Raw genomic sequence first — 26,304 nt, 5'->3', positions numbered from 1 at the left:
TCTATCATATACTTAGCATAACTGTACTCAGTTTGACTATATTATTCACCCTTATTTGACTGATGTAAAAACACTTAATATAGGTTCTCTCTTTTGCCCTCCCGCTGCCAATAAAACAAATAACGTCCTAACATGCTTACCCTAATCATATGGAACATCCTCATTCTTCCGGCTTACCTATTTACTGATCCAAGAATCTATGGTTATCAGAAGTTTGCCTGCATGATAATAACACATAGATCTTATTTAAAAAGCAAATTTCTGGGCCCCACTTACTATATTCTAATTCAATAGCTATGGAAAAGGAATGGCTTTTTAAAAAAGTACCCTCACTCATTCTGATACAAGTGGTCTTGATCACTCTGAAAGATACAGCTAGGACTGTAACAGACCCATAGAGCTGAAACATAATGCCATGTTCCCCAAATTATTCTGTTCCTCAATTTAGAATGTAGAGGTGATTTTCCTAAAACTGAGTGACAAATTTGCATAATTATTTTAGTTGAAAGGAAACCAAGAGAAGAAAAAGCTAGTCTGAAACATATTTTGCAGATGGAAAAACAAGGCTCATAAAGACTGATAAGTACCCAAGAAGTCACAGCTAGTTTATCTTGAAAGTTTTCACCTAAGACTGCTCCATTTTCTTTCCTACATGAGCATGGCATCTTAACATCCATGTTTGCAATAAATAGAACCTTAGGAATAATTGTGTGTGCGTGCATGCGTGTGTGTGTGCATGAAAGGTGAAATCTCTAGGCAAGCTCAAAACATTAAAAATAATTAAACATTTTCAACTTAAAATGCACTCTAATACTATAAATATTGGCTGCTCTAAGCTAAATGTTGCTTTCAAATGACTTACTTCACATGCCTTTTCATTGTTTTATCAACATGATGAAGTTATTTTTTTTTCTTTTCCTCCTTGAGTAAAAGATAAAACCAAGTGGAACTATAATTTTCAATTTTTGTTTTTAGAAACACTAAAGATGTTGTACTCTAAAACTCCTCCATTTATCCCAGGTCAGGGCAGGTCCTTCAACAAAAATTACTGTAGCAGTTCAATACATTTCTATTTAGAGATTCAGCTCTTTTTTTGCAAGTAAAATCTGTGCTTAGTGGTAGGACTGAAAACTTGGAGGAAACATACATATTTAAATTTTCTCCCCCTTAGGAAAATGTCATTAATTTTGTGCAAAAAAAAAAAAAAAAAAGTGTAGACAAGAAATCTTCCCCTAGGATTACAAACTCAGAATATAATAATTAACAAGAGCTTAAGTTCTTGGTGGTATAACTTCCCCAAATTCTGTTGAATTCACCTATAACTGGAGACCAACTTTACAAAAAAAAAAAAAAAAATCAGAGCACCGCCTACCACATACTCTTCCAAATCTCCCTAATTTTCTAATCAAATGACTTAAGTAAAAAGTTTGACATATACTTTATCTGTACATCAGGAAACAACACATGTCATTAAACTATCCTTAATTTCTCCATATTTTCTACAATTTTACCTACACTTGTAACAATTTAAATTTTTAAAATGCTACAGTTTTTACCTAAACTAGTATTGATTTAAATTTTTTAAAAATGCTGAACTATGATCCAAAAACAGAGTTGGCAAAATTGCTGGAATCCCTACACTCTTGAGTAAAATAGTTCAGCTCAAGGTTATTAAAAATGCTTCCTCGGGCGCCTGGGTGGCGCAGTTGGTTAAGCGTCCGACTTCAGCCAGGTCACGATCTCGTGGTCTGTGAGTTCGAGCCCCGCGTCGGGCCCTGGGCTGATGGCTCGGAGCCTGGAGCCTGTTTCCGATTCTGTGTCTCCCTCTCTCTCTGCCCCTCCCCTGTTCATGCTCTGTCTCTCTCTGTCCCAAAACTAAATAAAAAAGTAAATAAATAAATAAATAAAATAAAATAAATAAATAAATAAATAAATAAATAAATAAATAAAAAATGCTTCCTCAACTGTGTGAGCAATAATTTCCAGTCCCAGTCCCATTCCCATTACTATCTCAATTGTTAGCCCTTCTGTTAGTACTATTCTACTTCCACAAAGCATGTTCTTAGCTAATATTACATATGGATTTCACTTTTCTTTCTTTCTTCTATTTTTTTCTTAGTTGAATCATCCATTGTTTTTATTTGCTAATTTCTGTTCAATATTTCTGAGTCACCATTGGCAGCCCGCTGGAAATTTTGTCATTTGTATTTTTTTAATTTACTAAACTTCCTTGACCTATTGTGCAGTTTCAGTTTTTAATTTATCCCCAGAGTTTTCAGTTAAGGAAAATCTGGACTTAAGTGCTTAACTGATGCTGAACAATTCCAAATAAATCCATTAGAAAATGTTCATGAGAAATTAAGGTGTACTCATTAAAGTATAAAATAAAGAAAAAAAATCAAATTTCTGGTTCAATAAACTGATAATAACATTCTAAAACATGAGGGGAAATTATGTTTAATTTTACAACATACCACAGAAACATATGGAAAGTCCCCAACATGTAATATATATTTTAAACAAATTCAGTAATATTTCCTAATTACTATTCAATTATTCCAAGACCTCTAGACTTGCTCTAAGCAAAAAAATCTTTTCTTCTTACAAATGAAGTTATCCTCTCACACAGTTGATTTAATTTCTAGGAGATAAATATTCTTTCAAATGTAGAAATACAAGGCAGTCTAGTAAAAGAAGGATTTTTGTTCCTAGTCTTAATTGTAGAAATTTTTGTTTGTCCAATAAATAAAATTCTGAAAATATTCCTTTATTACTTAAGCTTTCAACTAACTCTTCCTTTTTGCACTTTACTTCAGAGACCATAAAAACAATATTCAATAGACTTTCCATTTTTTCCAAATTAAAATACCACAAGAAAATAATGAGTCCTATTAGGTTTGCACAATGAAAAGTCAAAAAAAAAAAAAAAGCTTTACAAAGAAATACGTTATGGCTCTGTAAAGGTTGTGAGTCAAACTTTAGAATAATTACCCCAATTTCCTTTCCTCTGAGTTGAATTAACTCGGAGACATGTTCAACATTGTATCTTTGCAGTCCCCATGGGAATGAGCTCCAGTTGCCTTTGCAATAACTGGCTTCATAATGGATTCTGGTTCCTTCTCTTCCTAACTTACTTCATCATACCTCCCCAGTATTCCCTGTGATCATCTTCCAAAGAAACTATTTACACTAAATCTTTGTCTCAGAATCTGCTTCCCAGGGAACCCAAATCGACAGCCTCAATATCTGTCCATTCCATATCACTGTTCTCACCCCCTTCCCCCTCACAGACAGCCATTGTGCTCTAAGCAACTCAGGGCACTAAATGCTGGTATTAACTGAACCAAAAAGCACCCAATTAATTCTCCAAGTTCTCTCCACAATCAGCATTTGCCCCTCCTGTACTCATGCTCTTAAGACTGATTTTGCTGAGAAACTGATCAAAATAGGTTAGACCCATGATGTTCAGTGCAACTTTGGCAGAAACAACACAATAGGAATCAAAAGACTGTGTTCTTGTTATCATTCTCTAATTGGTGACCTCAGTCAAATAACTCTTGCAGTTCAAGTTTTTTGTGAGCACTAGGTGTTGTATGTTAAGCCAATTTGACAATAAATTATATGACAGAAAGAAAGAGAAAGAAGAAAGAAGAAAGAAAGAAGAAAGAAAGAAGAAAGAAAGAAAGAAGAAGAGGAAGGAAGGAAGGAAGGAAGGAAGGAAGAAGGAGAGGAAGGAAGGAAGGAAGGAAAGAAAGAAATGGAGCCCATATCTGACTGACAACTGCAATGAGTTGGAGTATAAAAAGTCTCTGAGACTTGGAAAACTTAGGATAAATAGGACATCATTTCAAACCAACCTCCCATCTTAGAGGATGCCTTAGTGATAATATAGCTTATTTCAAAGTTCAGACCTTCACAGGTGGAGAAGAACACAGGGATATAAACAGACCTAATGTATTTTTCCTAGTCCGTATGTCCACTCTAAAGAGCAGCATTCTGAACAGACTTAGTCAAATTAAATACATGTATATTTATGATTAAACAATTCAAGTCCTGGGTATATATTCCAGAGAAATTCTTCACAAAGATCTACAAGGGAGTACATGCAAGGTTGTGCATCACAATCATATCTGGCAGAGGAAAACAACCTGAAAGACCACCAGTGGACAGGTGGGTAGGTGACATGTGATGAAAGCATACCACATTGTTTTCAGGTGGAAAACAATCCACTTGACATTTACAGAGCATTGTGAATAGAGCTTAAAAACCATAGTGGGGCGCCTGGGTGGCGCAGTCGGTTAAGCGTCCGACTTCAGCCAGGTCACGATCTCACGGTCCGGGAGTTCGAGCCCCGCGTCAGGCTCTGGGCTGATGGCTCAGAGCCTGGAGCCTGTTTCCGATTCTGTGTCTCCCTCTCTCTCTGCTCCTCCCCCGTTCATGCTCTGTCTCTCTCTGTCCCAAAAATAAATAAACGTTGAAAAAAAAAATTAAAAAAAAAAATAATAATAAATAAATAAAAAAAAAACCATAGTGCTGGATGAAAAAAAAAAAAGAAACAGAACATAAACAATATCATTTACATTTCTTATAAATGCAGGCAAAACCAACGCACATCTTCAAAATGTGTAATTAAAGAAGATGAGAATATACATCAAACACATAAGAACATGTGCTTATAGCATGGGAAGGGAAGATAGTTATAAAAAAATAATCGATCATCTGCATAGAAGGACTTGCCCAAACTTATAATAGCAGTCTGTCATAAATTTGGGGGGGGCAGCTCTACACTGAAAGCACAGAGCCTGCTTGGGATTCTCTCCCTCCCTCTCTGCCCCTTCTCTGCTCATGTTCTCTTTCTCTCAAAATAAAGAAATAAACATTTTTCAAAAATGAATGAATGGAATGAATGGCTCAATAAATGGCTAGTGTTCAAGTCAGAGTATCTGGATTTGAATTCCGCCTCTACCACTTACTAGCTTGATTTAATCTTTTGGAAAACGTTCTCGCAAACGTAAAATATGAGTAATAATATTACCTACCTTGCAGGCTCATTGTGAAGGTTAAGTTAAATTCATATGAAGCACTGCGGCACCTGGGAGGCTCAGTCCGTTAAGTGCCTGGCTTTTGGTTTCGGCTCAGGTCGTGATTTCACAGTTTATGAGTTCAAGCCCCATGTCAGGCTCCACGCTGACAGCACAGAGCCGGCTTGAGATTCTCTCTCTCTCTCTCTCTCTCTCTCTCTCTCTCTCTCTCTGCCCCTCCCCTGCTCACACATACACACTCTCTCTCTCTGAAAATAAATAAATAAACTTTAAAAATTCACATGAAGCATTTGGTGTGAGGCTGACACATGATGGAACGCAGTGAATACTAGAGATTTGTTATTAATAATCTAAAGTGATGCCTCACACAGTTTAGCAGGTTGATAGAGAAGTAGTTTTGTTTGCTTGTTTGTTTGGGGGAGAGAGATGAGCAGAGACCTTTACTGAAGCTCTCCTGTGCCTCATACACTAATGGAGAAGATATGAGAACTTTATATTTCCAGGTGCCAGTTGATGACTGACAACAGATCATTCCAAAATGGCAGGTGGAGAATGAGAAAGGCCAGTTACTCATCTGTAAACAACTTTCCCTGCCTTGCCTTATCCCAGGATAATGGGGTAATGAAGCACTTGTCTGAGAGAGCTGTAACTCAAACAGAGCTGGCTACAAGGGAGCAAGGATTATGTGCAAGAAGTAAGCAAAGGAGCCAATAGCAAGGCTCACCTGCTACCAGGAGCTCTCTGTCTAGAATTGCCATGGTTTCTCCATTAGTGTGTTTTGCCCTAGGCTTCCCAGCTGGACAGAAGGCTATAAAAAGGAAACCATGTAGACAAGGCTACGACAGACTACTTGAGATGAAAGAACTTGAGCATGGCCAATATGGTGAGCACTGGGTTCACAGAAGGGTGGGCTCCCAGGATCGTCATCACAGTGTGGGTTTGTTCTACGGTCTTTACTGCTCCCAAGATTATCAGTAGGAACTGATTCTGAATCACAAGAATCATGTGACAACAAACCAAGAAACCAGAGAGTCGAGGACATCCCCACAACGTGATGCTCAACATCACTGGGCTGCCCCAGCACAGAGTCTGTCCTGAACCCAAACACGACAGGAAACCAGGGTGTGTTATGTGAAATACCAACTTTCTCATGTTCAAGGTCACCCCAATGAACCCCTCAATATCAGTATCTCCTGAAGGCAGGCATGGGCTTATTTTTTTAAGTTATTCATTTTCTTTACATGTAAAACAAATATATCAAAAGGGAAATAAGACCGGATTCAGTAAGTAATGTGTGCCTTAAATAATGCTGGTGTTGAAAAATAGTCACAACCGCTCTTCTATTTACCCATGATTCTTCTTTATTTGGCTGCTAAATATAGGGGCATGTTAGTATTGCTGTCAGCTTAATAGAAGGCATTAAAGGCTCTAACAGTGGTGCGAGAAGCTGTGGATAAATCTTTCCTGTGCTGAAGGTTAGTAGGGTACTGTGATGCTATATGTCTACAGGACCTTTTTTTTTTTTTTTTTTTTTACTTCCACTTCTGCACTGCAGTTCATCAAGGAAACAGTCATACTGGAAAAAAGAAATTACACATCAAATCTAGCAAGTGATTAGCACCAGCATTCCAGAAAACTTCAGCTTGGCCTGTGTTTTCAGCTTCTGCTCCAACTTCATTGCTGCAAGATAAGAGAAAATAATAGTCAGCTTAATGAGATAAATAACATGTTAAAAATCTGAAAATTATATATTAATATTAATATATTAATTATATATTATATATTAATATTTGGGCATGGAGTCTCATATTAAAAAATATTTACAGTAGGAATTTCCCCCCCCCTTGGGAGCTTTCTTATTCCACAATTAATGGCATAACAAAGACCTGTAGCTGTACAGGTACAGCTGTACCTTCACATCAGACTGATCTCTTGAGAGCTCAGAAGAGCAGCTCTGGCCTCGTTCAAGGGGTTACAATGGCTTTGAGGGGCTGGTGCAGCCTTAAAGTACAGCATTGCCATATCCCACCCACAAGCTCTCACCTGCCAATCACTTGGCTGCTACCCTTTCCTTTAGCACTGATGACTGCATCATTCCCTAGAATGTAACATCTCAAACAAGGAGGTAAAGTGAAGTGGGATTGGAATAAGTCCCAGCTTTTGCAAAATGGAACACTACAAAAGACAGAGACCGCAAATGAACCTTCTGTTGTTTTCATTTCATATATTGAGTCAGTTGGCTTGATAATGCTGCTGTGTGGCACAGGAGGGATTTTCATAATCTCTTGATCCATCAATCTCTCCATGTTCCTATTTGACAGGGTTAGAGTCTCTCGAACAGGTGACGTAAACTAAACTGAGTGGGCTGGATATCAGTAGATTATACAAGTCAAGAAAGAAAGTTTAAAAGAAAGTATCAGAGATGAGGGCAGAAGAAAAATTTACTTCTCAAACATTACTCTGAACCAACATTGTGACAGAATGGCACCAATGGAGAAAAATGACCATAACTTTATACTTCCAGGTGTCAGTGGAGCATTCCAAAATGGCAGGTGGAGAAGCAAAGAGGTCCACTGCTCTTCTATAAGTAACTCTGCCTGCTATGCTCTGGTCTGGATCATAGGGTGATGACACAGTGGTCTGGGAAAGCTGGCTCCAAGAGAAATGCGAGCTATGTGTAAGAGGTAAGTAAAGCAGATAGAAAATCTCAGTACAATATGGCCAGGCAGCTAGGCAGGATTGGGAAACATGGTTATAGTCTGTATCATTTAGGAGAAACCACATTTGTTAGATGAGAAGGAGGAGGTAAGGAAAATGCTACTAAAACAAGGGGGTACCTGCACTAATGTACTGATTTGTTCTGGCTACAGAAAATCAGTCATAAAATAAGTAAGTTGTAGCCTTCATCATCTGCGATTCTGTGAAGCTTTAAAATAAAAGGAGAAAATGACTAAATCGCATCTCCTCCTTTTCTTTCTAACAAAGAAAAACTACCATTTTTTTATTTTCCCGAAAGCACTGACATTTGGTAGCTAATACTACAAGAGATTTAAAGGAATCATCATCCTTTAGCTAATGCTTATGAAGTGTTATGTATTTTATATGCTAAGCACTTTGCATGCATAAATGCAGATCTTCTCCATTATCCCTTGATCTCATTTTACAGAGAATGAAACTGAGGCCCACAAAGATTAAATAGCATGGCCAAGCCACAGCATTTGAAACTAAACCCTAGCCCGTCCAGTGTTTTCTATTTGTCTTTGCTGCTGGTGTAGTTACTAGTGTGTCACAGCCATCTACGGAAACCCACATTATGTTTGGCTTGTAAATGATCAACTGTCTGTCATCAGAAGTATTTAAACAGAAGATGCGTAAGGATATAATTGCAGACAGGATCATAATATTCAGTAAAATATTGGACGAAATGCCCTCGGAATTCTCTTTCCAATATAAGATTCATCATCACATAAATAGTTGAGTCAGATGGAAGAGGAACAGGTAGTCCATCGTCTGTTGTCACACTGGCAAACTCAGCACTATTTCTCAGTTCTTCCTGAACCCACTGGCAGATCAAAGTAACATTTGGCATCACAATCGAGCAGCTGGTTTGAAATGATACATTATCCTATGACAGGCGGAGTCAGGATTTTCAACATTTCATGAAGTTCCTAGTTTCCCTTGCCCATCTCAGTATATAAGGCGTCAAATAACTTGGGAAAAACAGAGGTCCAACATTTCAGAAAGATGAAGTTCATTAATAAAATAAATCAATCAATCCTTATTTTTCAGACTAGCACTAAGTCTCAGGATTTTTTATCATGCTGCCAGTTGAACAACACACTTATTTTGGAAATAAGAAAATATAAATAAGAGCTGAAGGCATTTTTAAAAATCATAATTCTGAAGGGACTCGAATTCCAATTATTTTATTTATTTTGAGTGAACTTTGGATAATAAGTCATGTAGTGCTGTAAAACTTTAAGCCAATGTTACAGAAAGCATTTCTTAGAAGAATGTGCTGTGTAAATTTTTTATTCCCTTTTTATACAAAACCATTCATGTATACTCTTCTCTGCCAAATGAAAGCAAAATGACCTCCATACGTGTCCTTGTAAGTATGAAGCCATATTTCATGTATCCAGAAAAAAATCCATTTCTGGGAAATGTGTATAATATTATTGCTGCATACTCACTTTTTTTCTGAAAGATTTTAAATATGTTTTGGACATTGACGTAACTACTAACTCTGGTGTGAGAACACAAGATCTAGTATGAGAATTCATTATCCAGAAGCCAGAAGCTATAAAATGTTCAGTAATTAGCAGTGCTATAAACGTAGCTTGATAGATAGAGAAGGTAGGTATAAGGGAGGCTAGAGAGCAAAACATTGAATCTGAGGTCAAAACACTTAATATCTGGATGACCCTAGCTCCAAATAGTGATTAGCCCGATCTTATTTTGTTTGTTTATCCTGAAAAATTAGCACATGCAGGAATGGAAGTCCAAGGAGTTTCTGACTTGTTCAGCTTTACCATGACTCACTCCTATACAAAACCCAACATGAATATATTGAGACGACTTGGAAGGAGAGCCCCCCAAAATTGTCAATCCTGCACCTCTCACATAGTATATTCAACTGCATCCCTAGAGAAGAAATAATAAGTAAGACCTGTGTCTTTTTAATGACTACTTAGAGTAATACTCTCTCAGATTTCAGTTCTGCCCCCTTGTCAACCAAGTGTAAGAACAAAGAGAAATTAAAAAGAAGAGACTTCAGGAATGCCTGGCTGACTTAGTTGGTTAAGCATCCAACTGCAGTTCAGGTCATGATCTCATGGTTCTTGAGTTCAAGGCCCATGTCAGGCTCTGTGCTGACAGTTCAGAGCCTGGAACCTGCCTCAGATTCTGTGTCTCCCTCTCTCTTTGCCCCTCCTCACTCATACTCTCTCTCTCTCTCTCTCTCTCTCTCTCTCTGTCTGTCTCAAAAATAAATAAACATTAAAAAATTTTTTAATAAAAACAAAAAAAAAGAAAAAGAAAAGACTTCATTCTCCATGTTGAAAATAAGGGAAGCAATTTCCATCTCTCCTTCATAGAGCATTTACTTTAAAAACTTGTTGCAGGGGCACCTGGGTGGCTCAGTTGGTTGGGCGGCCAACTACAGCTCAGGTCATGATCTCGCACTCTGTGAGTCTGAGCCTCATGTCGGGTCTGTTCTGAGCACTCAGAGCCAGGAGCCTGCTTCTGATTCTGTGTCTCCTTCTCTCTCTGCCCCTTCTCTGCTTGCTCTCAGTCTCTCTCTCTCTCTCTCTCTCTCTCTCTCTCAAAAACAACTAAAAAATCTTTAAAAAAAAACCTTGTTGCTGTAAATACATTCTCCTCTTGTTGAAATGTATATAAATTCTTCTGAAATTTAGACAGGAATTCTGTCAGCTTTAAGACCTAGGAATGTCTTTCTCAAGACTTTGAGAACCATGTCCTTTGAATGTAAATGTCCAAGTGAGATAGCACTCACATTTCCTAGTTTCTGAGAGAGGATAAGAGCCTGCCCAGCTGATTCCTACCTCCTGTTATAAAGACGTGAAAAGTGTATTGTAGCTTTATGTAAAGCTGATTAACACAGGTAGTAACCCCAATTGCTACTGCCCAATCTTACTTGAGGATGAATTGAATTATGGTTTATCTTGAGAACATATATATAATGGGTTATATCTACTTGGCTGTATGCAGGGTGAGATTTCTTCCTGTCTTTGCAATCTCCGTGTGATTGCGATATATATATCACATTCTGGTTTAATGCTTATTCAATAACAAAACTGTTTCCTTCCTCTACTATCTTTAAGATGATTTCTGGATTGGCAGAATTTTTAAAAATTATGTTTCCCTAAAACAGGCAGGAGGCTTACAACCCAGGAAAGTCATTTTGATGGGTTCCAGTTCTGCCACGCCTGGAGGTAGGAATGTCCTTCTGGTTATCACTGCCTTATCTACCTGGATGCCTGGGCAGGGGGGCTACCCATTCAGGCGTTCACAGTAGGTGTGTTTATAAGATAAATTTACCCTGTCCCTCTAGCCAGCTGTCTTTCAAAGCATAGGAATTTTATTTTAATCAACATTTAATAATATCCAGATTCTGAGTTGTCTGAGATTACAACCTTGAACTCAGCAATCCAAAATTTATCAAAGCCTGATTTTGAGAAATAACATTTATGAGAAATTGCCTGAAGGGAGTAGAGGGGGCCCATTCTTCTTGATAATTTCATTTTTACCCTTGAATCAAACCAGAAAATGAGAGTGGCTTCCATGGACAAGACGCTGATTTCCCCTTTTCTATGTTCTCATCTGGAGGATAAAGATAAAGGAACAAGATGTGTGTTCCCTAAGATTAGAACTTTAAACATCAATAGAGGTTCTGGAATTCAAAATAAAATGAACACAAAAAGGCTTATATGCACCACAGCAGCCAGAAAGTCTTAGTCACCTTGCTAGCACTATTGTTATCTTGCTAACTCTTAAATGTCTAAAAAATCTGCAGAGAGAAGGAATGAGAAAATAGGAGAAGAATTTGCCTTGTGTGTGTTTATGGGCAGCTGGTGAATGATTAGCTCTCAAGTTGTGTTATTAGCAAGTGGATCCAAAAGGTCAGAATCAACTGCATCTAATCATGTTTTTGGAAATCAATCGACCCTCAAGTTAAAAATAAAATAGGCCTAGGGCTGCATGTAGCAGGCGATGCGAGGAGCAGCAGGTCTCTTTCTATCTCATTCCCCAGTATGACTTTCACAATTAAGCCTGTGGAAGGACAAGTGGGTCATAGAATGGTTGTGGATCAAAGTGTTGCCAAATTCACAAGACATGATGAATACAATCAGAAATAATTGTTGCTACTAGAATTTAATTTCTTTGAAGTAACTCTACTCAGAAATCGTTTACCTCACGCAGGGAGTTTGCTATAAATTAGATGGTGTTATACACCTACTTGGAAACTACTGTATTGGTGTGAACAATTGACGTGTATGAAAGTGACCTCCTTTGCTTGTATAACAGCTCATCATTAGCCAACTATTTTTAAAAGTGCCATATAGAATGCTAAAAAAAAATTCTTTGGAATGTAATACCTCCACCCCACCCTCACACTCAGCTTGTGCCAAATGCTATCCCCTGCCCAGCCTATGGGTTTTCCAAAGCTTGTGGGGACTATCAAAGAAAATAGAGAGAAATATTAGGTTTTACTAAAGAAATTGCAGTGAATCTCAACATAGAGCAGAGCTCTCAAAGTTAATCTACCAGGTTAAAGCACAGGTTAAATCTTTATGACACTAGACAGAAAGATGTGACCAGATTTTTAATTAATTCAAAGCATTCTCCAAAACAAACTTTTGTAATGATTCTCCTGCTTTTACTTTCAAATGTTGGTTTCCAAGATTGAATAACTTATTCAATTTGCCCTCCTAAACTACCAATAAAGGAGCTAGAATTTGAGGATCTCAACTCCTGTTGTTCATTTGAATCACCGGGAGAGATTTTTCAAACAATCAATGTCTTTACCCACCTCCAGAGATCCTTTACTTAATTTGCCTGGAGTGGAACCCTGCTACTGAGGCTTTTAAAAAGTCCCAGTGAATTCTAATGTTCAGACAGAATTGAGAACCACTGAATTAGATTGTAAGTGAAAGTGTTGTTTTGAGTTAGTTCTTTTAAAAGTTATTTTATAAATCGTATGATTTATAAAAACAAGGAGCAAATCAAATCAGATATATTTGAGGTCTGTTTGTTTTTAAATGAATTTCAAAGCAAATTTTAAAAACTAGTATCTACAAATAACATGATTGAAAGAAAATACTAGGTGGGATTCTCTGGCAGTAAGAAAGACAAGCCGCTACCTTCAGAAATGAAGGAAAAACCAAGGGGGAAATTCTGAGATCCAGTCAAGGTTCTTCCATTATTCGTTATTTGCACTGCATATATAACTGGAATGGTTTACTCCTTAGGCCATAAAGTCATAAGAATGGAATTGTTTTAGGGGCACCTGAGTGGCTCAGTTGGTTGAGTGACTGTCGTGAGCTCATCTTAGGTCATGTTCTCATGGTTCATGAGAACGAGCCCCATGTTGGGCTCCAGGCTGAGCCCAGAGCCTGCTTGGGATTCCCTCTCTCCTTCTCTCTCTGCCCCTCTTCCCCCTCTCAAAATAAATGAATAAAAACTTTTAAAACAAGAATGGAATTGTTGTATAAAAACAGATCGTTTTCTTGGTTGATGCTTTGCAGGTAAATAAATAAAAAGAGAGGGTTTGAGGAAAATATATGGGTCAATATTACAGTCTGACCACATATCATAAGGAGTTATAAAAAGTTGTCAAACTGCTTCCAAACATGCCAGTATTACCAACAAGTAAAACACAGCACACTGGAAGCATAAAATGGTCTTTTGCTTAATTATTTGCATGTCTTTTAACACCAACAGTAACTATCTCACAAATGTTAAACTTCAAACTTTAGTTTCCTTTATGTTGTTTCCCATATGTTTGAAATCTGAGGTTGAAATCACTTTTGGTTAATCTTATCCACTAGCTTGATTTTAAGTTTGTCCCTAGAATTATGATATTTGATGCAAAAAATACAAATATGATATCGAAGCTATCCTTTTCTGCAACACGTTCAAAGGTTCTTAATTCAGCACTTACTAGCTGAACTGGATGCCTTTGTTATTTAAATAACCAGCTGATTTTTCTACTACTCTGTAGAAACACTCTTATTGCATAGAAACAGGCTATTTGAGTTGAAGCCAAAATTATTATGTTTGAAAGAAAGAAAGAAACCATTTGATTGTCACTATTGTTTTTTACATTCCTCTGAAATGTGCAAAATTTGGGGGCACCTGGCTGGCTCAGTTGGTAGAGTGCATGACTCTGGATCTTGGTGTTGTGAGTTCGAGCCCCACGTTGAATGTAGAGATTATTTTTAAAACTTTTTTTAATGTTTATTTATTTTTGAGGGAGAGAGACAGTGCGAGTGGGAGGGATGTAGAGAGAGGGATGTAGAGATTACTTAAAAAAGAAAAAAAGATCAGATGACAGAAGGAATGGCTTAAGAGCTGGAGAGAAGCTAAGCCTCTGCAGGTTACTGAAGTCAAGAAGCTAATTAATCAGTGACAAGAAATGCAGAGCAGGCTGTCAACTCAATGGCCGAATGGGAAAGTTATGAAAACACTCACCGAAATCAGTGTAAAATTTATTCAGTCATTCCACCTTTGGACATAATGGTTTGTCTGATTTCTTACTGTTACACAATTTGCCACTATCACCCTAAAAGGGCTAGCACACTGACAAAGAGTGAATATCTTTAATATAAAGGGAGTTCACAAGTCAATAAGAATACCAGTAGATAAACGCATCATGCATAAACAAAACAGACAAAAATCACAGAAAGTCCAGAATTTTTACAATGCAAATAATGTGATGAAAGATAATTTCTTCTCTTAAATTATTAATATTCTAAAATAGGACTTTAAAAGGAAGCAAGATTTCGATAGGATAGAGAGATTTAGGTAGAGAGCTGGACAGAGTAGTAGAGCACTTAAGAGCTCAGGCTCTAGGCAGTCAGATCTGGATTCAATTCCTGTTGGAGCAGACCCTTCCCAGCTATTTGGTTCTAGGCAATATAATGATTTCCCTCAGCCTCAGTTTCCTCACCTGTAAAATGGGAACAATAATAGTACGTATCTTTGTTTTGTGAAGATTAAGTAAAATAAAGCATGTAAAGTGCATAATACTTTTTAACGTATAGTAAGCTCTCAAGAAATTGGCAATTATGATAATTCTCAATGCTGGCAAGAATATGCGAAAACAGCTATAAAAACAGGCTCCTCCTGGGGTAAATTGTTACAATTTTTTAGGAACGCAATTTGGCTATATGTATTAAAATTTTTCCATATGTCCATAGTCATTGAACCAATAATCCTATTTAAAAATAATCAAAGAAGTGTTCAAGGGTAGAAATCCACACTTATTCATAACACAGTTTTATGTTTTAATGACTAATGTTATAGCAGAGAGCCACATGGTCTCATATGAGAAAAGTTTTCAAATTTGCAGAAATAGGAATTTCAGTTTAAGAAAAGTGGGTAATGTGCCCTAAATTGTACAAAATATGCTTTGGGAAAAGTTACATTTTATTTGCAGTTGTATTATTCATACTTCTCTTTTGTATTATGCTTATTTTTTTCGAAATTTGGCGGCTGCATAAGTCACTATCCAAGGGTATCTGAAATGAGAGCATGAGATATCTCACCCCCTTCTTAAAAGCCCTTTAAAAATTACTTATTTTCCCTCACATTTACCACTTTGAGAGGATGTAGAAGAAGAAAACATTATTCAATTATCCTTGCTCTTGATTAAGAGAAAATTAAAAATTTCTGCACACAATTTTTCCTTGTCTCTTTGGCACAGCATTTATAAAAATACAAAAAAAATTTAAGTTTATTTATTTTGACACAGAGAGAGAGAGAGAGAGAGAGAGAGAGAGAGAGAGAGAGTAAGAGAGAACAGGGGAAGGGCAAAGAGAGAGGAGAGACAGAGAATCCCAAGCAGGCTCCACACTGTCAGCCCAGAGCCTGAACCTGGGCTAAAACCCATGAACCGTGACATCATGACCTGAGCTGAAATCAGGAGTCAGACGCTTAACAGACTGAGCCACCCAGGTGCCCCTACGAAGAGGGGCACAAAATGTGAAGTGACTGCACATTTGTATGAAAATTGACAGGTATGTTTCAACTGGTATGCTTTTGCCTATATGCTACCTGCCCTGAGCAGAATTTACTAGGGGGTCAGGGGCAGTGCTCAGTGAGCTCACCAGACACCTTCCAATGAGCTATAACTGAGACACCATGAGACGTTGGGGCTGCTGATTCACAACACCCACCATAAGTATTATGGGCACTCTTTGACGGTCGAGACAGGACAACAGTGTTTCACATATGTATCCGAAGTGGAAATCTCAAAGACAGATATTGGGATAGAAAGAGTTGGTTTATGATCAAGGTGCTACACACATGGGGACCTCTAGAACCACCTTTCACATCGACAAGCAGCAAGAATGTACTTACTCAGCTATCAATTGCTTCTGAACAACACAAAGTGGGCCAGTTAGTTTTTTTCTTTTTTAAAAAATGTAAATATTGGGGTGCCTGGGTGGCTCAGTCGGTTAGGCCTCCGACTTTGGCTCAGGTCATGATCTCGTGGTCCGTGAGTTCAAGCCCCGAGTCGGGCTCTGTACTGACAGCTCAGAGCCTGGAGCCTGCTTGGGATTCTGTGTCTCCCTCTCTCTCTGTCCCTCCCCTGCTCACCCTCTGTCTCTCTCTCTCTCAAAAAAAAATAAACATTTAAAAAATTAAAATTTAGATATTTAAATTTAATATTTAAATAATTTAATAATATTTAAATAATTTCAATATTAAAAATACTTTATTAATATTTTTTAAAATAAGATTTATTTCCACAACCTAATATCACATGGAAATGGATAACTATATCTCTAATTGTATCTTACATTTACCTCTTTGGAATCAAGAATTTCATGTTCAGGAATAGCCACCATTGGATGACTCAGCTTCACAGAAAAGTTGCCCAGGATGTGATCAGGGGTAGGAGTAAGGAGAAATAAATGTTTAAATTTCATTTAAATAGATATTTAAGCAATGACATAAGTATATTATCGCTGACCACAGTAGATTCTTCCAAATGTAAACATTTGATTTGAATTTAAATTTGATTTGATTTGTTATTAAAAACATGGGCAGATATTCTTGACATAGAAAAAAAAGTGTCAGTGGCGAATACATTGAGCATGAGACCATATCTTATTTATCTTTGTGTCTCACATAAACTCTTAACAGTGTTTGGCATATAGCATAGATAGTTATTAATTATTTATTGAATAAATGAATTGTTAAAACACATGGCAGATTTCACAGAGAGGAAACAAAGTTATATTTATGTCTCAATCCTCACAATAGGCCTCAAACTGAAAAGCTCCAAAAGCGAAAGAAACCAATCATGCTCAGATCCCAGTATATGCAGATGTGTCTACAGAGAGTAAATGCTTCCTCAGAATATAAAGCATTGGTATTGCAAACATTAAGAATCTCAATGTATAGGGACTTCATAAGCATTGCAATCTTACAGGATGAGGGTATTACAATTACTTTACAACACAGTGCCATTTTAATAGGAGAGAGGCTTTTTGCTTATATAGAAATGTTTATTGTTGCAGGGGTCTTCTAAGCATTATACATACATTTAAACCTATTAAGATAGAAAAAGGCAAAGGTAATGCAGGAAAAGAGAGAGGCAGAATGAGGGACCCACATACATGAAGGGCAGGGATGAGCTATGATTCATAATAAATCTGCCCCCCTTTTTTCACCATCTCTCCTCATTTCAACTTCGGGAGAACCACAGTACCTGATTTGCCACAGCATTCCTTGTTCCTACTATTGTACTGGGCAAATCAGGATTATAAAAATAATTGCCCCCCTTTCACTCTCACTAGGGTCCTGCTTTGATCAGTAAATCAGTAGAGCAGTGACTAGTTCCTAATCCTCCAGTAAAATTCAGAGGAGCCCAACAATCTGGCCTTGGCCCAGGGAGGGTGCCATCATTGGCTGCTAGGATAGCCAAGGAGGTCCTGTTCCACATCTCCTCAGGCTTCCCTCCCTCTGTTCCAGCAGATTTTCACAAATGGAGCCTGCTTTTATTTAAAGCTATAGTTTCACTAAATCCCAAACATTACATCTGTTCCCAACTATGAAATCCTCTGGGTATTGTAACATCAAGACTCCTAGCTGCCTAAGACCATCGCTTTAAATAGAAGCATGATCTGGTCCCAGAGCCAACTAGAGATCTAAATAGCATTCCAGAAATCATCTGGAAGTGCTTAGTTCTCATTCATTGAGGTCTCCTGAGATCCTAAGTATGGCTCAGGACTGGACTCTATGTACCATTTCAAACCTTAGACCCAGGTAATTGGTCCTGGAGGCAGCAGAATCTTTAGCATACCTAGGCCAAGCTCTAGGGTAATTATATAAATCATTAGAGTTTGCACAATGGCAAATTTTCATTCTCCTAGTCGCTTAAGATATAATAGGATAAATATCCAAAAATTTTAAAATGTTGGAAACCTTCCAATAAAATTTTCAGCTAAGATTACAAAAGTAATTGAATAATTATGTAATACCTATTTTTATACCATTCCTTCTTTCCAATATAGGCACTCATTCATTTATATCCATTTCATTTTAATCTTTAATTTCAGAAACTGTGTGTTAACTACCCTAATCAACAGACGAGAACAGAAAATGACGAATCCAAATTAACTGGTATTTCCCTAATCATTTATGTTTGGCTTTGGAATGCTTTCTTCTCTTTATGATTTTTTTTTTTATCACAGTGGGTTTGCCTTTGTATTATCCTCAAGCTGACTAAAAATGTAAAATAAAATGTGATAATAATATCTTTGAAGGTTAATGGATTTGGCCATAACAATTTATTATGCACTCACATGACGAATTCCTTACACATATTAGTTTACTTTTCACAACACTCTAGTGAGCACTGGTATTACCCTGTTTCACAGATGAGGAAATTAAAGCACTCAGAGACAGAATGACTTAGTCCAGGTCCAGAACTAGAAAGCGGCAGAACCATGACTGGAATCCAGGATGAAAGTTTCAGAGACTGTGCTTTCAAAGCAAGGGTACAGTGGTAATATGCCGGGAAGTTACTCAGGAGACAGGAAAGGGTGCCAGGGTAAGGGAGTGGGGTGCATCATTTTGCAAAAGGAACAGCCACATATTGAAGACATGAGTGCCTCATTCAGAGATCAGAAGCAGTCGGGAGTGTCTGGTATAGTATGAAAGGCCACACCCGAGACATAATACAATGGAGCTTATGTGTCAGATGAGGAGTCTGCCTTCATTCTCCAGGCAATGAGAAACCAGTGAAGTACTTTAAGCAAGAAAGGGGCATGTGTGATCAGATTTTCATTAAAAAAAAAAAAAGAAGAAGAGAGAAAGTCATTGTGACTGATGTGCAAAATATGGAAGGCTGTGGAAGTGGAGTGAGAGGTCGGGGGGCTTGGAAGATTTATGTAATCCAAGAGAGAATAAAGAAGAAGGTTTATATTAAAGCATTGCCTTACAGTGTGGAACAGACTCAAGATTTTCCTGGGTGACTCTAGACCCCCTATGCCCTAGGATGAGTGAAGAAGCATCAGGTAGACACGTTGATATGACTTCCCTACTGATTAGGGAAGACACACTGAGAAGCCTTGGAGAAAATTAATGTTGAGTGTTGATATCTCTGCTGAATAGAGAGACTTTGTACCGCATGAGGGCTAGAGATGCTAAGTGCAGAGGACAATAAAATATTGTGTGAAAATCTTCTCACAATAAGAATGGTAACAATGAAGCTAAACCATTAAAATAAATTCTACAGGGGTACCTGGGCTAGCTCAGTCGGTAGAATGAGTGACTCTTGATCTCAGGGTCATGAGTTTGAGCCCCGTGTTGGGCATAGAACCTACTTAAAAAATTAAACAAAATAAATTCTACATAGGTGAGTGGCTTGTTATGCAGTGAGTAGGTGTATGGTGAAGGACAGAGTCATTCAAGACTGTTTATTTGGTGCTAAGTGTTCTGGAAAGCATATTACTATTATGCCTGAAAAAAAACTGAAAAGTTAGTAATTTTATCATCAGAGCATTATTCAGCATAGAAGGATGAGTGAGATAGAAAGCTCAGGTGAAATGAGACACAACATACTTTTATCCTGGATGCAAACTCATGTCCTGGATATTGTATCACAGATTAATTGGACCTTTGCTCACTCACTACTGTGGGATAATCAACAAGTGGCATTTGAACACAATATTCAGTTGATTTTTATTACACTCTTGATCCCAGCTGCCACCACACTAATATAAAGCCTTATGAAGTGTTTGTTACCAGTGTGGGGCTTTCTCATAAATGTCACTTCTTCTCCCAAGGTAACACGAACTTCTCTAACAAAGACAGATAAGTGAGCTCAAACCAACTGAAGAAATCAGAACCCTGACAACCAGAAAAAAAGAAAACATGCAAAATGTGGTTAAACCACTTCTTTAAGTCTTGACTCCACATGAGAAATGGAATTCAAAGCTCTAACTTTGGTGGCCTCCCACATGAAGATGAAGGTGGTTTTCTTGGCTACTAGAAATTATGAAGCAGAGGAAGATTTGTGAGAAATGTTAACATTTTAAAATTGGCAAGAGTGCTACAAATGCTATTCAGAATTCAGTCCTTTGAGATTGCTTCTTAGCTGAGCTATATCTTCTCCTAAATCTCCTTCACTCCATTCATCTTTGGTAAACGGTAACTTCCACTTCTGTTTCCTGGTGTAGACTTGTGAACTACTCAAGTTACAGTGTAACCGTCTGAAGAACATCCCTCAAAATAGATGTGACAAACTATTTTAGCAATACCTACAGCAAATCGTGTATTTCATAGGTATATAATGCTGTCATTATGAAAGTGTAAGCCTTTGGGCATCACGTGGATTGTGTCATTCAGTTTTAGGACCTTTACACTTGGCACAGGACCTGCTCAGCACAGAGTACAAGCAAATGATTACTGGGTAAATAAATTAAGGAAAGAAAGAATGAATGAGATGGCTATGGAAAAGAGGATTTTCTGACTTGCAAAATTAAAGAATTCTGAATTAGTGAAGAATTGGGATGCATTTACTGCATTCCTAAAGAACTCATTTGTATGAAATTTTGCAAGTCAAGGGAATTCTGAGCTAGAACTATCATGCACATGTGTTCTATTTGACCCTCACAATTTTTTCTTTAAATTTTTTCTTATTTTTTTTAATGTTTATTTATTTTTGAGTGACAGAGAGAGAAAGAGCATGAGCAGAGGAGGGGCAGAGAGAGAGAGGAAGACACAGAATCCAAAGCAGGCTCCAGGCTGTGAGCTGTCAACACAGAGACTTATGTGGGGCTCAAACCCATGAACCTTGAGATCATGACGTGATCCAAAGTAGGACACTTGACCGACTGAGCCACTCAGGCACCCTAACACTCACAATTCTTTTGCCCAAAAAGGAAATGAATTTAGTTGTGTTTGAGGCTACCAACTCTACCTGCAGGTTTGTATTTCTAGTTTCTCTTGAACTGCTTAAATGCCTTGCAAACTTCTTCTCAGGCACTACCTCCACTTACAATGTAAAGGTGGAAGTCCTTCAAAATGCTCGGTAAGGGAATGAAGAGTACGAAATATGGGTTTGTCTTATTTCCCATAAAGACTTCGAGCTGCTGGAGGGTAGGACCCATCATACCCTAGCAGTTGTATACCAAACACTGGATCCACTTTATTGCTCGAGTCTATGCCTTTGGCATCTGCGTGGCTCAGTTGGTTGAGCGTGGTTGGTTGAGCTCAGATCATGATCTCATGGTTCATGGGTCCAAGCCCCACAGTGGGCTCTGTGCTGACAGCTCAGAGCCTGGAGCCTGCTTTGGATTCCGTGTCTCCCTCTCTCTCCGCCCCTCCCCCCACTCACGCTTTGTCTTTCTCTCTCAAAAATAAATAAACATTAAAAAATTTTTTAAAAAGTCTATGCCTTGAACAAAACATGGGAGTGACCCAAGTTTTCTGTTACTGAGGGCAGTTTATGACATGTGCTATGAGGAAAAACCTGCTCTCAATGACAGGGAGAAATATACTCCTCCTACCCATATGTCTTAAAGAGCTCTTCTGCACTAGCCTGAAAAATTACCTACAGAATATCAGTAATTTAAATATTTATTTTTAGAATTTAAAGATGCAGCATCTCTTTTTTGGTGATGCTGAAAAGTATTAAAAATTTTCCCATGCCAGGGGTGACTGGCTGGCTCAGCTGGTAGACCATGTGACTCTTGATCTTGGGGTAGTAAGTTCAAGTCCCATGCTGGTGTAGAGATTACTCAAAAATAAAATCTTTAATTTTTTTTTTTCCTATGCCACTAACCCCTTGTGTGACTTAGGGAACATCACTTTCGCTCTGGGCCTTGGTTTCCTCATCTTTAAACTCTGGGCCCTAACTAGATGAGTTCTGGTACCTCCTCTACTCAGATAACTCGGTGAGTCTGTGACATATAAAAGGAACTCTGTTGATGGATAAATGATGCTGTCTCAGAAAAAAAAAAAAATTGCTTCTTTCTTGGAATCTCCTGTACTGAGCCACAGCTGAGCTAGAAGCTGTACCTCCATCAATGGTAAAGATGAACTCTCCATAGAATCTCAACTGGAGGGGCACCTGGATGACTCAGTTGGTTAACCATCCAGCTCTTGATTTCAGCTCACGTCATGATCTTGCAGTTCTTGGGATTGAGCCCCGCATCTGTCTCTGCACTGTCAGATTCTCCCTCTCCCTCTCTCTCTGCCCCTCCCTGCTTGTGCTCTCTCTCTCCCTCTCCCTCCTTCTCTCTCTCTCTCTCTCAAAAATAAATAAACATTAAAAATTAAAACTAAAAAAGAATCTTATCTGGAATCCTTAATATCAGTTCTTAACTGTGCTACTTGCTCCTTGTATGTATGAACTTTTATAAATACTACAAAGTTTCACAACATCCCTCTGTGTATTCCCTGAGTATTGTCATATACTCAGTTGGCATTTGGTATATTTTCATTGTTTTATAAACCCAGAGAAAACTTCCTATTGAGCGTTGATCATTAATATCATTATTTTGGGGTCTAAGTACCAGTAAATCTAATACCAGTAAGAAAACAGGAATTTTCTGCTCTGATCTTTGTAATAAGTCTTTTTAGATATGGTTGAAAATTTCCAAATTAAACTATTTTTATTGTTTGCCTTTTCTCTTTCATCCCAGGAGGGATAGACTTGGGACAGTTAGAATTCCTTCCTCTAAAGACCACTTTCTAAAGAGCAGTTTAATGGAATTTTTTTTTTTTCTCATCTACTCTGTGTTCAACCTGTTTTGAAAACAAATACCACATCCCTGTGTTTATTCACATTTTTCATCTAGACTTCCTTCTTTCTCAACTAGAAAATGACTTCCCTAAGGGGTTGAACTACACCATTCACTTTTTTCATTGCACAGCTCCCATGTTGTAATGAAAATGGAACAACATCTATATTCCAACACCATTCAAATTCGGGATTCAAATTTGGGAAACTGAAATTGGAATTGACAAGGAAGCATATTTGTTCTCTGTCTTTCCTCTAACCTTCAAGGGCACAATTATTTGCTTAGTACTACAAGCAAAACATCGCTTTCAATTGTTGTTGATATCATACTCATTCTAATACAATCATAAACCAAAAGACTCTTTCTTCACAAAAGATAATGTTGGTGGAATATTTTTCTCCCCTGTTCTTTCTTTTCCATAGAACATAAGGGCTATTAGCTATTATATTCCAATGGGAGAAATAATAAAAAATACAGCTCGGTATTAAGATTCAGCCTCATAAATATTTTTCAGTCCAATTCCAGCTGTTCCTAATTTGCAACTAGTTATTCCCAAGTTGCAAGAAACCTATCCCAGGACCCAGGAGTGTGTCAACAGATGTCAATCGATGTATTACAAAAATTTGGAAAAGTGTTTCTTAGGAGGAACAGTCACAAACATGATGGGGTCAAACTGTGTTCTCCCCGACTTCCAAACACCCCCCTACCAGACCCCATTCTGCTCTCCCCTAACACTCCACTCCCAGCAGCATCTTTGAGAATGTAAGGAGGAGAGGTTGAAGAGGAAGAGAGCAAATGAGCTGAGGACTGTATGACTTAAGATCGGGAGAGCAAGCTGTCAGAATATGTCGGGAATGGCTGCAATCTAAGACCAAGTTACAATAGGCACTGCAGGATGTAGGTGGGGCAAGATGGGGGGCTAGGCAGTGAGTGTAGTGACAGTTTCAAGGTATACGGAAGACAAGGTAAGAGTGTTAGGAGGGGCTCATGTCATTCCTGAAATGTACTGTGAAGCAGTGTATATAAAGATGGAGGAATGGGGTCCACCTCCAAGGAAGTGGGGCAGACAGGCTACATACTGGAAGCAGCCCTTGTCCCTGGAGAATCTCATCTCTAAAATCTCATCCCTGGAGAATCTGTCTCCTTTTACTCCTTGCTATCTTCCCAGCAAAAGCACATCCTAACAGCTATGGTAGTTTTTATTCAAACTTCAAACCATAACGGATGTGGTATTTACTAAGTTAGAAGTCCATAGAAAATCCCTATGTTTGGTTATGTTATGTTAGTAGGTTTTAGCCATTCCAAAGAGTGAGATCTTTTGCAAATTAGGATAAAAATTCTTATAATACTACATATTTGTCTAATATTTTTATCACCTACAGTTTGATAAACTGTTAAAATGTTATTGAAATTTTGAAGCATAAAATGCATTCTCAGGCATACAAAGCTTCAGAATATTTGCCAAATAAGGACCGCTTTAAAGGCCTTCTTAGATCAAGAAGAGAAACAAATGCAGGAGGGTGAAGTAGGAAATTCAGGAAGGTAGGGTAATAAAGCACTCTGAGTATGGTTTTGCCATTAAAAAAAGAAAATAGAAAAAAGAAAGACCATGTAAAAGACAGAAATTATAACCATAAAATGGCAGAAATAAAAATTGAGAATGAAATATATCAACATGATAAGAGGTAATGGAAGGGGCAAGATGAGACTTGTCTTACTAGAAGATTTAGATATTAATAAGGATATATGAACATGAATGTGGACCCTAAGTTAAGGGCAATCATAACAACAAAATAGAATGAATCACTTTTAAACTAGCAAACTAAAACCAAATCTCTTGGGTGGAAAGCTGGAGAGAAAAGAAATTGTAGTAATGGAAAATGTAAAATAATATGACAATATTAAGGTCATGTAGTGAGATAATCTCATACATTAAGAGAAATCTCTATAGGCACAATTAAAAATCAAGACCAGAGAATATTTGGTCAATAAAAAATACACACACACAAGAAAACGTATAAAAATTGAAAATAAGAGGAAAAGATGAGACAAAATAAAACTGGAATAGCAATGTTATATTTATAAATGGATGCACCTTAAGAAAAAAATTATAAGAGACAAGAAAATACATTATATACTAGTAAACAAAAAACTCAATGGACAAGAAGATCTGACCATCATAAGTATATATTCTTAATAATACAAAGTATTGAGATTAGTGGTTGACCTCTGATTCTTTGAGGGCAAAGGAGAGACCTTATGCTTCATTTTAATGCTTCAATAGAACTAAGATAGTGTTCCAATGACCAATGGGAGCTAAGTAAATATTTTTAAACAACCTGAAGAAGGGTCCAACCCCATGGTCATATCTTCCTTCCACAAAAGGTTTCTACTTGATTCACAGAACATATGGAACATAAGGCTTATTGAGGGCAAATGGGTACTATTATTTGATAGCTGTAAAGGAAATGTTCTGAGTTGTATTGAATCAGTCACACGTGGGTAAACTTCAACAAATTGAAAAATCTGAAAAAATGTTCTGCTTATATTTTAGTGAAAGGAGTAAAACAGTGATCACATTAAGCAAGATGAAGCCACATAGGAACATTCTGCCCTGAAGTTTCAAAATAAGACTCCTCCATGATGCACATACCACATGGTATATGTGGTTTTTGTTACATTGAGTAAAAGAATAATGAAATGAATTAAAGCAATGAGACAAAAAAGTAGGTTGAACCATATCAAACTGATAAAATTGATGTTTTTGTAGGTCAAGAACTGTTGGATGTGGATCAACCTCATACAAAAGACATTTGAAAAATAAGTTATAGCATTAAAGGAAGTTTAGACAAACAACTGTGCTCAAAGATAAACATATATATGTATGTGTGTGTGTGTGTGTGTGTGTGTGTGTGTATATATATATATATATATATATATATATATGGAGACTCAATTTATAAAAACTCGGTTTACAAAGATGAATGCCTCCACAAGGGTTTTTATCATTTTTCAGGGCCTACAGCTGCCTCCTTCTATAGACCATTGCCCTCAGTTGAGGATACCAGGCCTTAGCCCTCAGCTGAGTTTCTTGACACTCTCCCACATCATGGTCCACAACCAAAGATTGACTGACAGTGGGGATCAAAGTTCAGCACCTTTTCCACAAGGGTGGATAACTTTGCAATCTATGCTACCCTCCCTATGAGTTAGGCCAAGGCTCACCTCTACCTGAGAACACATTTGCTCTGCTACTTGTC

At 37.6% G+C, this 26,304-nt stretch overlaps 1 protein-coding gene across 6 annotated transcripts in view; it reads right to left on the bottom strand.

The window, feature by feature from the left end:
* Positions 1-6,380: 6,380 nt before the first annotated feature.
* Positions 6,381-26,304, bottom strand: part of LOC115514070 (muscular LMNA interacting protein) — a 250,047-nt gene continuing 230,123 nt past the window's right edge. For 2 of the 6 annotated variants that reach the window (XM_032593186.1, XM_032593187.1), the window contains one exon: positions 6,381-6,722. In XM_032593186.1, coding sequence (XP_032449077.1) covers positions 6,717-6,722 — 6 coding nt within the window. In that variant the 3' untranslated portion in view covers positions 6,381-6,716. Of the gene's footprint in view, positions 6,723-14,098; positions 14,734-16,594; positions 16,649-26,304 lie in introns of those variants that run through there. The other 4 variants (XM_032593184.1, XM_032593188.1, XM_030315730.1 and 1 more) reach the window with 4 other exon arrangements.

Source organism: Lynx canadensis, chromosome B2, assembly GCF_007474595.2.
Source record: "Lynx canadensis isolate LIC74 chromosome B2, mLynCan4.pri.v2, whole genome shotgun sequence".
Classification (NCBI taxonomy): domain Eukaryota; kingdom Metazoa; phylum Chordata; class Mammalia; order Carnivora; family Felidae; genus Lynx; species Lynx canadensis.
Note: the sequence above shows the minus strand (reverse complement) of the source record. Positions and strands in the feature narration are given on the sequence as shown.